At 42.6% G+C, this 17,117-nt stretch overlaps 1 protein-coding gene, 1 long non-coding RNA gene and 1 other non-coding gene across 3 annotated transcripts in view; 2 read left to right on the forward strand and 1 right to left on the reverse strand.

Moving 5' to 3' along the window:
• The window catches only part of LOC134515450 (uncharacterized), a 101,711-nt gene extending 99,283 nt beyond the window's left edge, over positions 1 to 2,428 (reverse strand). Inside the window, exon 1 of the long non-coding RNA XR_010071016.1 lies at positions 2,344 to 2,428. This is a non-coding gene — a long non-coding RNA (uncharacterized LOC134515450). The remainder of the gene's footprint in view (positions 1 to 2,343) is intronic.
• Positions 2,429 to 3,909: 1,481 nt separating this feature from the next.
• On the forward strand, positions 3,910 to 15,805 carry EIF4G2 (eukaryotic translation initiation factor 4 gamma 2). The gene is made up of 22 exons (XM_063331699.1): positions 3,910 to 4,007; positions 4,766 to 4,876; positions 5,024 to 5,089; positions 5,527 to 5,652; positions 6,040 to 6,142; positions 7,688 to 7,819; positions 7,914 to 7,980; positions 8,064 to 8,215; positions 8,654 to 8,764; positions 9,354 to 9,437; positions 9,521 to 9,619; positions 9,862 to 10,003; positions 10,092 to 10,252; positions 10,680 to 10,793; positions 11,576 to 11,701; positions 11,850 to 11,954; positions 12,054 to 12,269; positions 12,582 to 12,840; positions 13,062 to 13,266; positions 13,734 to 13,945; positions 14,102 to 14,223; positions 14,528 to 15,805. Exons 1-22 carry the CDS (start codon positions 3,910 to 3,912, stop codon positions 14,591 to 14,593), a joined length of 2,877 nt encoding a protein of 958 aa, XP_063187769.1. The 3' UTR covers positions 14,594 to 15,805.
• Positions 10,835 to 10,992, forward strand: LOC134515735 (small nucleolar RNA SNORD97). The gene has a single exon (XR_010071102.1). It is a non-coding gene; the product is annotated as a small nucleolar RNA SNORD97 (small nucleolar RNA).
• Positions 15,806 to 17,117: the final 1,312 nt, after the last annotated feature.

Consider the following 17,117-nt stretch of genomic DNA (forward strand, 5'->3'; position numbering starts at 1 on the left):
CAGAACTACCACTATGTCAGTTGTAAAACAGCCTATTTGAATTAAAGCATCACTGGTGTTCAGGGCAAGTGGAAGAGAGAGAGGGGGGAAAATACAAAGCGGGGAGAGGGGGAGTCTGGACAATGCAGTAAGGTGACTGATGAGTGCAAGGTGATACTGAAACTGATAGCTATTAAATTCCATTTGCTGATTATTGTTTTTTTTTGGTGAAGTCAAGGGGACAAATTGAAAAAAAAATCTTTAGGCAAATTTGTTGCTGAATAATGATATAAACAATTGGGCCGATACATTCTCAGACATGAATAATGGTGTCTTCCACATTAGTTTATGGAATTTAAGAAGTAGGTGAGATGTATAAAATAGAAGGCATTTCACAGTCTTTTTTGTCCTCTGTACTACAGTTCATTGCCTTCATCAATTGTACTAGTGCAGCTGGTCTATGAGGCTGACAAAGTGTGGCACAGATGTGAGGGAAAGCTATGAGCAGCCAAGCGCAGTAACTTCTTAGGTTCCCACCTGCCAAAATCAGTGTGAGCTACGGAATAGCATATATCCTGCTGGTCTTAATATAATGCAGGACTGAGTCCCCCAAAACCAATCACAGTTTTAAGAAAACAATGATCATTTGCTGCTATTCTCTTACCAACTAAATGTTGGATTTTTTTTCTGTTGTTATGGTAATAAGTATTTTATAGTATCTTTTAAAATAAACAAAAAGGGTGATACTTTAGTCTGTCAATATATACCCACCATGTTTTGCAGGTTTCCCATTCTCTTCTCCCCTTCCTTCCCAACCCCATGCCCCCCCCCCCAAAAAAAAAAAAAAAAAGATAAATTCTACTTAATTTTCACTTGTGCGGTCTCTGCCCTAAACAGTGTTGGAATGCTTATGCTGGAAACACTGCATGAGAATCTTCTGTCATTCAATGCAAAACAAAATCTTTGCTTTCACTTCAGTTTTTAAGATTTGCAAGTATTTTTATTACCCTTTTTACTCTGAGAATGTTTATTTCAATAATATTAAGTGGGTTTAATACTGTTTTAAATCTTGTTGGCTTTGCTGTTGCTTCTCTGCCCATTGACTCCTTCTTTCAAACTGGATTCCATGGATTTCAAGAGAGTTCTGCACAGAAATCTGTTTTTGCAGATTCACATGTGAGGTCCAAGCTCTTGCAGTAATATGAATATTGATAAATGCAGGGAAGTGTCATTATATAAAAATTCTGGTATGACAAGTATTTGTCACAGTTACGCTCACCCTTATGCAACACGTATGTGCTCAAAACTTACTTTCAGGTAGTTTATTCAAGATTTTCCGAAACACAGTCTGATAGGTAAACTGTCCTTAAGGCTTATGGGTATGAGATGGGGAAAGCTGTCTTGAACAAACTTCATCCCAGATAAGATGCGACACAAGAACTCCTGTGTGACGGCACCCTTTAGGCCTTATATAACCCTTGGGACATGGCAGCACACTGTGTTGAAAGCATTAGGAATGAGGTTGGCTCTGTGAAACTGGAAGTTCTGCAAGATCATTTGTTTGGACTTGCCGTCTATACGGTTCAAGAGTTGTTACATGTATCGCTTTCTCCCAGTCATCTGAAGGGTGAGTCATACAAACCGAAAGTGGAAGGCGTATGTGTGAACAAAGCAGATGTGGATGTTTGTGGAGTTTGTTGTCAGGTTTATTTAGCTCTTGTTTTCTGTTCTGCCCCATCTCGGGCAAATAACTTCGAATCTTTGGAACGTCCAAGTAGCTGCTACCTCAGTGACAATCTGGGACTGTGACCCGACTGTTACAGGATAAAACCTCACACTGGTAAGTCTCTCATGACTCAAACTTCCACCTACAGCTCAAAGCCTGGCCATCTTTGTTTTGTTTAACTGAGCAGCAGCAAGAAAACCCCACCAGCTGTGTGCTTAGCATGCTAAATACGTTAAAATGTCTCTCAGGAATCCTGGTTGTCCATGGATCGCCTGCAGGACGCCCTGCCACGGACAAGCCAGTTAATAGCTAAAAGCACATGCTGCAATAGAAATAGTTTCCAAACCCAGAAAGCAATCCTGAAACTGGATCCATACAGACAAGGCTCTTGGAGCTCAAATGGCAAGTCTCCTCCTTCAGATCTGATTGCAAGCTCAGGACTACAGTCCATAATCAGCTGATTTTTTACCTCAACAAAAACTGAAACGTGGTCTGACTGAAGGGAAACCTAGGCTTAAATAAATTTATTAAATAATTAAAAAAAAAAAAAAAACACAAAACCAAGCAAAAAAAAACTTACGAGAATACATATATTAAACTACCTTTCTGTGAACGTGACAGAATCAACTGTAACTCACACTCTAGGCCTCTAGAAGTGATGCTCCGTGGTGGTTGAAGCACAGGAGCACACAGCGGAGGAAGGAGGCAGCCAAGCCGCCGCCATTAACCGAGTACGCCACTTGCGCAAGTTTCCTTTCCCTCCTCAGTACTACCGCCAACCATGTGGCGTAACGGCTTTCGCGAATACCGATGCTGCACTGCGGCGATGGCACAGTTCAACCAAACTTCCTCCCTCCTCCGCCCACTTCGCCGTTGAGGCCACCCCCTTTCTCGCTTGTGATTGGCAAGACGGGCGGAGCCCTCCGCGGCGATTGGCGGCTGACGAAGGGAGGTGGGGTAGGTTGCGTGAAGGGTAATAAAGTTAGTGGGGCTGGCTCAGTGCGCCTTAGACGCGGCAGCGGGTCGGCTCTCTATGGAGGTGGCGGAGGGACGCGTTGGACCGTGGCTGCTCCGGCTGTGGTGACTCGGAGGCTCGCCCTGTCTCGCGCGCTCCCCCCTTCCCCCCCCCAGCCCCGGTCCCCGGCTCCCTTCCCCTCCCCCCCCTTCTCTTGCCTTTTCCCCTGCCCTTGGTAGCCGCCGGGACCCGGGGAAGCTGACAAGGCCTTAGGGAAGGTGAGAAACGCGGGATTGGCGGGATGGTGATCTGGGGCCGGGAAGGAGCGGGTACTGCTGCGGCCGCCGCTTAAAATGGCGGCTGCCCGAAGCGGCCGCCATTTTCTCGTCGGCTTCTTCTCGCTGTCTTCCGCACAAAATGGCGGCTCGGGTCGATGGCCGGTTCTCCTGTCTGCTTTCGGATCACTGCGGATGCTAAGCGAAGGGGTAGAGGAGATCGGCAGCCCCCGCTAGGCGGGGAGGGGAATCTGAGCAGAAGCGTTTGAGGTTAGAGACGCACATTTACAGCGAGAGAGATGGGGTCGAGGGGTGCCGGTTCTTAGCTCTGCCCTTCAGGGAGATCAGACCGGCTGCAGGATCCTCGTCTCCAGACGCGGTCTCTGAGGGCCCCGGCTGCCCCGGAGGTTTGCCCTTGGCGGGGAGTCGCCTCTAGTACGCGTACCGGGCTGCGGTCTTAGGATTTGCAGGATCCGCATTGTTAGGGAGCGGTGAGGGGGAAGTTGTTTGTTCTCGAGAGTCGGTGGCGAGAGGATTTTTTGGTTTGTTTTTTTTTTTATTGTTTTTTACTCTCCTGACTGTTCCTCGTGGAAAGGGGACCGGACTGCTGAGAAGCCGTCTCTGTCGGCAGCAGCCTCGCCTCGCCCGTCTTTCCCGCTCAGGCTTCGGTGGCGAGAGGCGCCGCTCGAGCGGGGGTGGTGATGGGGAGATTACCGACCTCCTCCGGGGCGGAGGGCGCCGTTTTCCGCCGGCGGCGAAGGAGCGGAACCCGCTCGTCTCCCTCGCAGAGAACAAAGAGCCGGCCGGGCTCCTGGCAGCGCCTGAGCCTGGAAACGGGCGGCGCCCGGTGGGGGAAGGGGAGGCGGCTTGGTGCGGCCGGAGCCGCCAGCTCCATGCGGCAGGGTAGCGACTGCCTCCTGCGGGGGGCGCCCCTCCTGCTCCCGCAGCCCTTTTGTTCGGCGGCGGCGGCCGCCATGTTGGGAGCCCTTCCTCGTGTCCGCGCTGGCGCCGGCGGGGTGCGGAGGATCCGCCGGGGCGCGGGGGTAATAGCCGTCGCCTTCGCCCCGTCAGGGTGCGTTCTGTTGGGCTTTCTCAGGCCGGCTTTCCGAGGAGGTGACTCTGTACTCGGTACTGTAATGTCTCGGAGCAAATCTGTGATGGAGCCTTAAAATGCCTGTGTGGGTGGTTGGTGTGGTTGGTGTTTTTTAACATACTCCCCAAGCATTTCTGCCCCCGCGACTAGCTTTCTGCTACGTGAGCAGTGCAGTGAAAATTTTCTTCCTGCTGCTGTCTTGCAAGTTAAAATTTGAGGTGTGGAGGGGCGATATTTTTTTCCCCATTATTAAATAGCTTGATTGGCCATTTAGACTTGGATGTAGAGTACATCCCTCTAACTATGTTAAGTGTGTGTTCTGTGGTTTGTTACTTCCCACTTTGAAACTTGACTACTTTGTCTTGACATAATTAATCATAGTTTGTAAAGCGTATCAGTAAAGGATTTATTTAATTATGCTGTACTAGCAGAAAAAAACCCCTTTTTTTTTTCTACAAGTGTTTCTGGGGGGTTGACATGGTAAATTCGAGGCTCTTACTTTCTCAGTGCATGATTCCCTTATCTGTCCTTTCTCACCCCATGGTTATAATGATGAAACTTGCCTTTCTGTGGGTATCCCGAGTATTGTATATAAGTAAGAGTTTTCTTAGCTTTTATGAAGTTTAGTGTTTGAAGGTTTCCTTTCTCCTAACAAACATTTGTGCGTTTATTATAAGTTAGATACTATGGCTGACAGTATAACAACTATAATATGAATACTTAATTTGTCTTTCTAGGTTTTGTTTTTCCCCACCCCGTCAATTTAATTTTATTCTTTTGAAGATTCTTCGTTGTCAAGCCGCCAAAGTGGAGAGTGCGATTGCAGAAGGGGGTGCTTCTCGTTTCAGGTACCAATGCTTTTTGTTTGGTGAACACTTAGTTTGGTGAACACTTAGCAGTGGAAACTGTCCTTTGAGGAGAACTTAAAAACTGACATGTAATTGAAAGCATTTGGATTTTGAACTCACACAAGATTACATGGTTGTTTTTAACAGTGCTTCTTCAGGCGGAGGAGGTGGTAGGGGTGCACCTCAGCACTATCCCAAGACTGCCAGCAACAGGTATGCCATCTTGCTCTTCGATTTGACATGATTTTAAAGGCAGAGAATGCTTGATGGTGAATACTGAGTTGAAAATAGAGTATCTTTGAAGTTGCACAAGAAATGTTTACTGACTTCATGACATTTTAACATCTTCCAGTCTGTGGCAGGATAGCATATAATCTCTTGAAAGCGTGTCATAAGTGATAGGAGGTGCACAGACTTTTTCGTGCATTTCACTTAAAAGGTCCAGAGGGTTTTCTTGGGTGTCCTTTTTCATTATTGCTGAGTGAATGAATACTTTACTATACAACAGATGTTGCAGTGTTCGTAGGGGTAGGTGCATGCTCTTAAAGCTAGTAACAGAATTAGCCTAAGTAAGGCAATACTGGAAGGTTAAAAGGGCAGTTCTTGAAATTAATTGTTTCTGTTTAACAATCATATTAAAATTTTTACAGCGAGTTCCTGGGGAAAACCCCAGGGCAAAACGCTCAGAAATGGATTCCTTCACGAAGCACTAGACGAGATGACGACTCCGCAAACGACAAAGAACGACATGATGCAATCTTCAGGAAAGTAAGAGGGTAAGTTCTTTTTAAGATTGTTTTCTTTCTTTACTGTTTTTTTTAGCAATATACATCTCTAATAAATGGGCTGGAGGAAAGGAAGACATGTGGGTCTTGAGTTCGGGGGATGGTGGGTGTCAGCATGCAGTACCCTTTGGAGGGAAGGAGGCAGAAACTGATAATACCAGCAGCAGCAAAAACTTGAAGTAATTCTTGAGAGGATTTGTTTTTTCAATAATGCTTAAAATTATAAAGATCTCTCAAAAAACAGTTGAATGGAAGATTGCATTTTTCGATTTTTCTTTAATAGTCTTAAGAAATAAAGGTAAACTTGGTCTAAAACTATTTGTAGCTTGCTTGTAATATCTGTAATCTGGATTTTTGTTGTTGTTTCTTTCTCTTTAGCATACTAAATAAGCTTACTCCTGAAAAGTTTGACAAGCTATGCCTTGAGCTCCTCAATGTGGGTGTAGAATCTAAGCTCATCCTAAAAGGGGTCATACTGCTGGTAAGCTGGCTGTATTTCTTTTAGCTACAGTTTTCTTGCATGTTAAAAATAAAGATACTGGCTGGTTTTGATGGGATACAGAAGTAATGTGGCTAATGTGGTATTTGATAATTCAAACATACAGAAATACCATTCCTGCTCTGAAGTAGAGTTAGTGCTCTAACTTCCTGTTCTAGAAGTCTTCAAGAATTCGTAGGCATGAACAGGGGGGTCTTTTGTTCGTTTTCTTTAATAATCAAAGATGCTAGTTAGCAGTCCTGCTTCTCTGACCCTCCTGTTCCTGTTTTCCTGATGAAGAAGCCTAATGATCTTGGAGAATACACCACAGGTGACCTCTTGTTGCACCAATTTAACTATGTCACTTTGTTCAATCTGAGATCAGATTGGTGATACTAACTTTGATGTTCTGATGATGAACTTCAGATTTGTCCTATTCGTTGGCTAAGGATTACAGAAGCTCTTTGGTAGCATAGGGTGGCTGGAAAGCTGCCTGGCAGAAAAGGACCTGGGGGTATTGGTCAACAGCTGGCTGAATAGGAGCCAGCAACGTGCCCAGGTGGCAACAGCATCCTGGCCTGTATCAGTAGTAGTGTTGCCAGTAGGGCTAGGGAAGTAATCATCGCTCTGTACTTGGCACTGGTGAGGCCACACCTCGAGTGCTGTATCCAGTTTTGGGCCTCTCGCTACAGGAGAGGCATTGAGGTGCTGGAGCGTGTCCAGCAAAGGGCAACAAAGCTGCTGTGAGGGGTTTGGAGAGCAAGTCTTAGGATGAGTGGATGGGGGAACTGCAGTTGTGGATGGGGGAACTGCAGTTGTGGATGGGGGAACTGCAGTTGTGGATGGGGGAACTGCAGTTGTGGATGGGGGAACTGCAGTTGTGGATGGGGGAACTGCAGTTGTGGATGGGGGAACTGCAGTTGTGGATGGGGGAACTGCAGTTGTGGATGGGGGAACTGCAGTTGTGGATGGGGGAACTGCAGTTGTGGATGGGGGAACTGCAGTTGTGGATGGGGGAACTGCAGTTGTGGATGGGGGAACTGCAGTTGTGGATGGGGGAACTGCAGTTGTGGATGGGGGAACTGCAGTTGTGGATGGGGGAACTGCAGTTGTGGATGGGGGAACTGCAGTTGTGGATGGGGGAACTGCAGTTGTTTAGCCTGTAGAAGAGGAGGCTGAAGGGAGACCTTATCACTCTCTAGAACTACGTGAAAGGCACTTAGAGCAAGATGGGGTATTGCCATCCCTGGAAGTATTTTTAAAAGATGGGTAGACATGGTGCTTAGGGACATGATATAGCGGTCGTTTTGGCAGTTTTAGGTTAATGGTCCCTTTCAACCTAGACAATTCTATGATTCCATAGAATAGCTTTTTTCCTTTGCTTCAGCATTAAGACCAATGTAAAAACAATATCCATTATTTCTGTATGTCTGATGAAATAGTGGAAAATAGATGTTCCTAGATCACATAAGAGTGATGATATTCCATTGTGTCTCTTGCAACTAACTTCCCTAATAAAGAGTGCATCCTTACTCTAAATTTATTTAGATCGTAGACAAAGCCCTTGAAGAGCCCAAGTATAGCTCACTGTATGCTCAACTATGTCTGCGACTGGCAGAAGATGCACCCAACTTTGATGGCCCATCAGCAGAGAGTCATCCAGGACAGAAGCAAAGCACAGTGAGTGTATATCTCTTGATCTGGAATGTAAATTTTGCTAGTATGTATAGTTGCTCTGATTTGCTTAATTGTTTTCTTTCTTCTCTTTTCTTAGACATTCAGACGCCTCTTAATATCTAAACTTCAAGATGAATTTGAGAACCGAACCAGAAATGTTGATAGTAAGCTTTAAAACCTTTTTAATACACAATTTATTTATCTTCTTTTTCTACAGCCTTGTTAAACTGGCTTCTTTGTTTTCCAGTCTATGATAAGCATGATGGTCCCCTCCTCCCTGAGGAGGAGGAACAGAGAGCCATTGCCAAGATCAAGATGCTGGGGAACATCAAATTCATTGGAGAACTTGGCAAGCTTGATCTTATTCATGAATCTATCCTTCATAAGTGCATCAAAACAGTGAGTATTCAGATTGGGTGGGGGCTAAGAGCAAAATAGGACTTCTAAACTAAAAAATGAAAATGTGTTTGCTGCTTTGGGAATCTTGGAACATAAAATACCACAAAAATGTTTCTGTCAATTATCTACCCCCTGCTGTTTGAAATAAACAGTCTTCTGGTGTGATTAAAAAGTAAAACTGGCTTGATTCAAAGCCATGGGAATTGTTACCCAAGTGAAGATGTAGTTTGGCCTAGACAGAAGTATCACAGGTACTTCAAAGTACATGAGCTTATGAGTAATAAGTATTTCAATTAGCAATTCTTAAAACCTAATTTTCAAGTCCGCTTGTCTTCAGAACAAGATGAAATGTTTCTGCATGTCCCTGTGTACAAAGTTGTCATTTACTAATATCACTTATATTATATTGAAATGCCCAATTCCCCTTTAATATTTCAGCTTTTGGAAAAGAAGAAGAGAGTCCAACTCAAAGATATGGGGGAGGATTTGGAGTGCCTCTGTCAGATAATGAGGACAGTGGGACCTAGATTAGACCATGCAAAAGCCAAGGTATGTGCATATCCACTGCAGTCATTAGTCAACTAGTTTAATTCTATGGCTAAGACTTAAATTGCCCAAACCTTCTGTATTCAATGTTCTATTCACAAGTACAAAACTGAGGTCTGACTTTGAGAACAAGAGTGACAACAACTGCTCCTGCATCAAATCCCTTAATAGCAAAAGGAGCCAGTTCTTTAAATGATTTTACATGTCTTTCCAGAATGCAGGTAGGGTCATTGGGAAGTAATAAAAGTAAGAATGTTTCTTTAACTGATGCTTGAAAAGGTGTGGTCAGGAACTGTTCTGACCACAACTGAGTGATATAACAGATATGTTTTGGACCTTGACTTAGGAGTTCTGAATGTAGACTTGAAATGGTGTCATAGTAATGAGAATTTTGGCAGGTTTTCATCTGTGTCTTGGATGCATTAGCTTTCCTTAAGCTCTGCTGCTGTCAAGGAGACTGAGATGGCAGGAAGGGGCAGTCTGTTCTATTACTCGATCTTAGATGTCATGAACATGGTCACCTTTCCTGAAAAGATACTCAGGATGCTGATAAAATTAGCCCTCACTTGTAATACCACTTTTGTTCCCCCAGTCCTTAATGGATCAGTACTTTGCCCGTATGCGCTCCTTGATGTCAAGTAAGGAATTGCCAGCAAGGATTCGTTTCCTGCTGCAGGTATGATGATAAAATGTCTTACCGCTTCCTTTGTCTTGCAAAGTTGTCTTGAATGTTTTCCTAATAATTCATTATGTTCCAAGGATACTGTGGAGTTGAGAGAACACAACTGGGTTCCTCGCAAAGCTTTTCTTGACAATGGACCAAAGACTATCAATCAAATCCGTCAAGATGCAGTAAAAGTAAGTGTTGCATGTGAAGTCTTGTGCTGGGCTTTTGCTTAAGAGTTTTAACGTGAATCGTTAGTGCTGTTTACTCCACATCACAAAACCTAATGCTGTGCACTTACGAGTGGTTCTTGGTGTGTGGCTATATGGGGTTACAGGTTAAAATCAGTTGGACTTCTATAGTTCAGGGCTAAAAACTTGACTCTTCCAGGGACTATTATTCCCAACTGACCAAAATTATAATTCCCGTTTTAAAGGATCTGGGAGTTTTTATTCCTGCTCCTATGTCTCAAGGGATGAGAAGCGACTTCTTTCTGGAGGGACCCTTTATGCCACCCAGGATGAAACTTGACAGGGACCCACTCGGAGGGCTTGCTGATATGTTTGGACAAATGCCAGGTACGCTGAAACAGCAAGGCTGATGCAATGACTGTAGCTGTACTGTACTCAACAAGAACTAAAATTGTCTTTTGTCTCCTTAATGCAGGTAGCGGAATTGGTACTGGTCCAGGGGTTATTCAGGATAGATTTTCACCCACCATGGGACGCCATCGTTCAAACCAACTTTTCAATGGCCATGGGGGTCACCTCATGCCTTCTGCTCAATCCCAGTTTGGAGAACTAGGCAAATCTTTTCTGAAAAGTCAGGTAAGGAAGATGTTGTTCACAGGGCGACTTCAGCATGTTTAGAAGCCCTTCTACAGATGCGTATGTTATGGATTATAGTCTGCTTATGTTAAAAGACTTGATCTGATCTGATAAGAACTGATGCTCAGCTGATACAAAAATTCTAAACCACTTTTTAAATTGTGCAAGAGATGCAAGGAATACACTTTTTTTTTTTACTGCAAGAAAAGGTGCATGTGGCTTTGGTGGGTCAGAATGGTGTGTTTTATTTAAAAGATAGCCCTGTTTTTAGGGATAGATGCTACTCTCCCACCACCCCTGCTCCTTCTTTCTCCCTTCCTGGCAAGTAGAATCTTTGTTCCTCTGGTCCCTCTGGTACTACTTACCATATGATGTACGCCACTCCATCATCTGCACTTCTTTCTCTATATCTCCCTTTCTGAAATAGGGGCAAAGCCAGCTCTACCATAACCAGAATCAGGGACTCTTATCCCAGCAACAAGGACAGTCGAAGGATATGCCACCTCGGTTTTCTAAGAAAGGACAGCTTAATGCAGATGAGGTACATTACATGCCTACATTACTTAAAGCCTATTCTAAATATTGCCCAATGATTATAGCAAGACGCGTTATTATGAGGACTAATGCTGGAACTCTTTCTCCTTCTCCTCCTCCTCCTTTGTCCCTTCCTCTTTCACCTTACCCCTCACTTTCCTTAGGGTATCCAGCGTCCTATGAGCAAGAATGAGATATGAGGGCAATTTCTTGGGGTGTCCCTTCCTTCCCCCACGCCTCCCCAAGAACACTACTCTGACATCAGTTCCCATGCATCATATTGATAACAATACATTTACTGAAAACTTCAGAAAATCCTGAACTTGAGAAACCCTGAAGTGCTGGACCAGGCTAAATTTTTTTTTTAGAAGTGGCTAATAGGCAAAACGTTAAATGCAAAGGAAAACAGCATTGTTATTTTGAGTGTTAACCAGGCTTGTATCCTGATTTCTGAGCAATTGGTAGAGTTTTATCTTGGCCATAAAATAAATCAGCAAACATGCAAAGTATCTTCTTGGGTCTTTAACATACTGCATCTAAAAGGAGCAATTCCAGATCTTGATAACCAGTGGAACTAAATATCAGTAACTTGCAGCAAGCTGTGATTCATTGAGTCGTGCTTTTGGGGGAATTTGCGTACATGTGTGGTTTAATCTGTATTTGAGTGTTAACATTGTAAAAACAGAAAAGTCATGCTTCAGTGGGATCAGTTGATGTGAGTCCTTGTGTGTTCTTGGTCAGAATACTTGGAAACAGTTTGAGTTTTTTTCTGACTTGATCTGTTTACAGATTAGCCTGAGACCTGCTCAGTCTTTCCTAATGAATAAAAACCAAGTGCCAAAGCTTCAGCCCCAGATAACTATGATTCCTCCCAGTGCTCAACCACCACGCACTCAGACACCACCTTTGGGACAGGTAAACATAAAAATGAAGAAAATATACAAAAATAATATGTGAAAACCTAATTTGACTGTCATCTGCCTTTGTACGTATTTAGTGTTCTTAAACTTGATATAAATGTATATAGATGCAAAGAAACAAATCCCAATACTGTCTTTTTCAGCCTCCTCAACTTGGTCTTAAAACAAACCCACCGCTTATACAAGAAAAGCCTGCAAAGACCACCAAGAAACCACCTCCTTCTAAAGAAGAGCTACTTAAACAAACTGTAAGTTAAGCATTTAATGGTGCTTTCTGAAGCCTGGTACATGCTCTTCAAAAACAAATGCTTGTTTAACTCTAGATTCTTACTCATTTTTTCCTCTAGGAAGCTGTTGTGACTGAGTATCTGAACAATGGAAACGCTAATGATGCTGTCAATACTGTGAGAGAAATGAGAGCTCCAAAACACTTCATTCCTGAGATGTTGAGCAAAGTAATCATTCAATCCCTAGATAGATCAGATGAAGACAAAGAGAAAGCAAGTACTTTGATCAGCTTACTCAAGCAGGAGGGAATAGCCACAAGTGACAACTTCATGCAGGTACTGCAGTCTGATAGGCTCATAGTCCTTGCTGCTTGGCTGTTCGTGATGTTTAGCTTGCATAAAGGCAGTGTGCAACTTTTAAGGCCTGTTGATCTGAGGAGGTAAAAATAACATACAAACCTGTGAGGGATATAAGTGATGAAAGGAAAAAGTGTAGGTACAGGATTTCAGTAACTGGAAATGGGGAACCTCTCAGCAAGTTACTCAGTGCAGAAAAGAAATGTGAGGCTTCTATGTAGTTAGAGTATTGCTGTACACGACAACAAAAAAATTACTTCAGAATTTCAACTTGCGTTTACTGTTTCTTAGGCATTCCTGAACGTATTGGACCAGTGCCCCAAACTGGAGGTGGACATCCCATTGGTGAAATCCTACTTAGCGCAGTTTGCAGCCCGTGCCATTATTTCAGAACTGGTGAGCATTTCCGAGCTGGCTCAACCACTGGAAAGTGGCACCCATTTCCCTCTCTTCCTGCTCTGCCTTCAACAGTTAGCTAAGTTACAAGATCGTGAATGGCTAACGGAATTGTTCCAACAAAGCAAAGTGAATATGCAGAAAATGTTACCAGGTAAGAGTTAGCACATAGTTCTTACGACACCTCATGTTAGTATGTGCAAGATGTTTTTTCTTTTAGTTTTTTTTACACCAGAGTAAAATAACATACAAGGTTATTTTGATGCTATCAATTGTCATGATTCTTAAGAGGGGGTTAGACCCATGAACCATGCATTGATTGTAGGCTTTGATTAGCACCAACACTTAAGTGTGTCTCTCTTATTTACTTGTCAGAAATTGACCAGAACAAGGACCGCATGCTGGAGATCTTAGAAGGGAAGGGGCTTAGCTTCTTGTTCCCACTTCTGAAACTGGAGAAGGAACTGTTAAAGCAAATAAAATCGGATCCATCCCCTCAAGCCATCTATAAGTGGATTAAGGATAACATTTCACCCAAACTTCATGTAGATAAGGGATTTGTGAATATATTGATGACCAGGTGAGATGCCATTTTGATGTAGTTTAGGCGCATGTTTTTGTTAGCTACCAATAAGTCACTGACTCTGTAAAGGCTGACGTGTGGCTCTGTGCAGAATACAAGGGAGATAAACTGCTCTGAGTGAACCTCCCCTGTATTAAACACCCGCTGTATTTGAGAACAAAAGCAAGTCTACAAGCTTGCATCAGTGTGAAGTGTTGCTTTTGCTTGGGAAAGAGAAGTCTAGACCTGTGTATTCTTTTTCCTAAAATGTTTGAGACAGAAGCAAAATTAGGATTTTTGTGGTGCATAGTCAACCACAATACTAACCCACTGCGCATTTGCTTAACTGCCAATACAAGCAGGAGGGAGGGTATTTTTAGTAATAGCTAGCAAACAGAACTTGAAGAGTACTTATCTTACTGTTACAGAATATGAAATCTAGCTGTTTATCAGTTTACAGAACTTAAACCTTTTTTTTTGTCCAGTTTCTTGCAGTATATTTCTAGTGAAGTAAACCCACCTAGTGACGAATCGGATTCTTCATCTGCTCCATCGAAAGAGCAGCTAGAGCAGGAAAAACAACTGCTTCTTTCCTTCAAGCCAGTAATGCAGAAGTTCCTCCATGACCATGTTGATCTGCAAGTGAGTGCTTTATATGCACTCCAGGTGCACTGCTACAACAATAACTTCCCAAAAGGTATGTGCATCAAGATGCTCTCCAAAACTTAAAACTTAACTTGTGTTTGCTTGCATCTGTCCTGTGTATGACTTTCAGACTTGTCACTACATTTCTTAGTCAAGTAAGCTGTTTGGAAGGTTATGAAGCTAACAAAGTTTAAATTTACTTCCATAGGCATGTTACTGCGCTTCTTTGTCCATTTCTATGACATGGAGATCATTGAAGAAGAAGCCTTCTTGGCATGGAAAGAAGATATTACTCAAGAGTTTCCAGGGAAAGGCAAAGCTTTATTCCAGGTAAACTTGCTAGTATGAGAGTTTGTCTTTTGTGACCCCTGCTCTGCTGGAGTGCTTGAGAGCACTTTGAAACAGTGGTTAAGACTGATTAATATCTAGAAACTTCATGGCGTTTTTCACCAGGAAGGAGTAAGGCAAGATAGACTAAATTTTTTTTTCTTTATTGGAGACATACGTGGTAGTGCAACGTGTGGCTGAAAGATTTTTAAAATGAGTTGGGGGTGGGGAGGGAAACAGTGTTTTGTAGAAATACCTAGTCAGGAAATAATTCTTGCTGCCTTAAATCAATTTTATGTAACTGCAGGTAAACCAATGGCTAACCTGGCTGGAAACTGCTGAAGAAGAAGAATCTGAAGAAGAAGCTGACTAAAGAACCAGCCAAAGCCTTAAATTGTGCAAACATACTGTTGCTATGATGTAACTGCATTTGACCTAACCACTGCGAAAATTCATTCCGCTGTAATGTTTCACAATATTTAAAGCAGAAGTATGTCAATAGGATATCCTCTGCAAAAGGTTTTTGTAGTATGTCTTAATAGTCTACAATAAAAATATTTTAGAGTATCCTTAATGTTTAGGTAACAGTGTATTAGCAGCATGCAATAATTACATCATAAGTTCTCGAGCAGAAGCAGTCTGTTGCAAGGGTCTTCTTTGCTGCCAGTTATCATAGGCTGTTTTTAAGTTAGAAAACTGAATAGCAACACTGAATACTGTAGAAATGCACTTTGCTCAGTGTAATACTTGAGTTGTTGCAATATTTGATTATCCATTTGGTTGTTACAGAGAATCCTTAACTGTAATCGATGGTTGTTGCCGTAATAGTATATTGCCTGTATTTCTACCTCTAGTAATGGGCTTTATGTGCTAGGTTTTAATATCCTTGAGCCTGGGCAAGTGCACAAGTCTTTTTAAAAGAAACAGTTTACTTGCACAAAAACTGATCAGCTGAAGTGATGGTTTAATGCCCTTTGGAAGAGGTGTTTTTTGTGGGTGTGAAACATGACATGGTGAGAAATTTGAATTGGTCCCTCTATTATAGTACTGAAATTAAGTCTACTTAATTTATCAAGACATGTTCATGCCCTGATTTTATATACTTGTATCTATCAATAAACATTGTGATACTTGACTTGTTTCTGAATGTCTCCCAGTAGAAAAGCTTTGACTGACAGCTAGTTTACTTATGGGAGGAAACATCAGTGGGAGTTGACTTAGCCCGGGACCATCTTAAGGTTCTATTTATAATAGTTGTCTTAACATGCAAATTATTTCTAAATAAGGTCACAGACAAGATTAGACACTACGCATTTGCTGTGACAGGAGGAAAATTAAAAAATTCTGCTGAAGAAATGGTAGGACTTTGCCTTGTGGTCCAATGTATGCTTTATCAGTGAGTATGTGCTTTTTAACTTTGAATTTTCCCCAGGTCACATGCATGTTTTTAATCAAGTGGCGCTGACTATGAGCTGCCTGTCTCTCAAATCAATTTGGCAAAAAAATCCAACAAAAGTTAATTATGTTGCATTGTACAGGCTTAAAATGTCATTATTAAATACTCAACATACCTTACTTCCTAGAACCTTGTCCCTAGTGAAATTTTTTTTTTCCTTGTTGATAATTCAGACTTTAACTGTTGCATGGTGGTGTACTTCTAACGGCAGAAGAATAGCATCTCCTTGACTGAAAGTTGGTTTGGCCAGCGCTGGAAGGGCTTTAGACTGCATACTGTTTTCTGCATCCTGGGAGATGAAAAAGTGGAGCACAAGAAAACTATTAAAAGTCAAAACCCAGCTTGTTTTAAGGGGAGGAAGGATTTAAGGGGAGGAAGGATAGTTGGCATTTATGCATGTTAAAGTGCTATGACTGGGGAAGCAGGTCATCTGCTCTTGTTTTGCTGGCAGTTTGCTGTGCAGGGCAAACTTCCTAACCTACGCTTGGAAGTGGTGGTCTCTTGTAGACTTGCAAGTTTGATTCCCTCAGTGAGTTTCTTCAGATGCTTCAGTATCTTGCTGTACGATGTGCAGCCTGGTAAATCAAGGTACTGTGCTTCTGTAAACCAAATGACATTCATAACGGGCATTTAACTTGTGGAATTGCGAACAAAAATTCCATGATGCTTAAACACTGTCTCTGCATTTTAGAAATGTGGTATATCTGGCAGTAAACAGGAGAGCAGGATACTTCTGTGGATTCTATTAGGAGAGAAAGGAAAGCGCTGACTACACTTAGCTCCCAACCTCAAGCCGGTTGGCAGCTTCTGATGTAGCTGCAACTTCTGTCTAACAGTGGCAAGCAGTGACGTGGTGGTGCTGCCAAAAACGTTCTTAATGGTGTGGCCTTCCCTGTCATGATGCAGAACAAACTTCAATTTATGGAAGTGTTTCTTTTCTTATCTGTAGAATAATATCGATGCCAGACCTACAGAGGCTGCAGGGTTTAACGTCACTTCACGTCTATTCTCAGGTAGATGTTTCTCAAGTGGGTGTCCTGTATGCTCAAAGTTCTGCAGTTAAATAACCTTATGGGGATAGAGGAGCACAAATGTAGTTTCAAGGTTCACTTATTCCTAATTCATTCCAAATTCTGCTGTTTCAGAGTTGCAGTTTTACTTTTGAGTGTAGCAGGATGCAGTGTAGTGAAAATTAATACTGTTTCAGTAACAGGGTTGTGTTTCTGTTGTTAGTTTCATTTGTGTTAAACTTTGCTGTTCAAGCTGATCAGTTTAGTGGTACATGCCACTATCGTACTACTTCTTGTGTACTTCACTTACTGGTGCTGGAAAGCTGAAGACAGAGAGGAACCACAAGTCATAAAACAACAGTCCTAACTGTTAGTTTCCAGCTAAACTTGCTGTAGAGGTGAGAGAAAAAGGCAATAGTAGAAGGAAGTGC

Source organism: Chroicocephalus ridibundus, chromosome 4 (genome assembly GCF_963924245.1).
Source record: "Chroicocephalus ridibundus chromosome 4, bChrRid1.1, whole genome shotgun sequence".
NCBI lineage: Eukaryota > Metazoa > Chordata > Aves > Charadriiformes > Laridae > Chroicocephalus > Chroicocephalus ridibundus.

Bases quoted from the DNA above. Each gene is read 5' to 3' on its own strand.
- EIF4G2 (XM_063331699.1), top strand. From the start codon at position 3,910: ATGTTGGGAGCCCTTCCTCGTGTCCGCGCTGGCGCCGGCGGGGTGCGG. The intron at 5,653-6,039 runs GTAAGTTCTTTT...CTTTCTCTTTAG, and splicing joins ATCTTCAGGAAAGTAAGAGG to CATACTAAATAAGCTTACTC. The intron at 7,820-7,913 runs GTGAGTGTATAT...CTCTTTTCTTAG, and splicing joins CAGGACAGAAGCAAAGCACA to ACATTCAGACGCCTCTTAAT.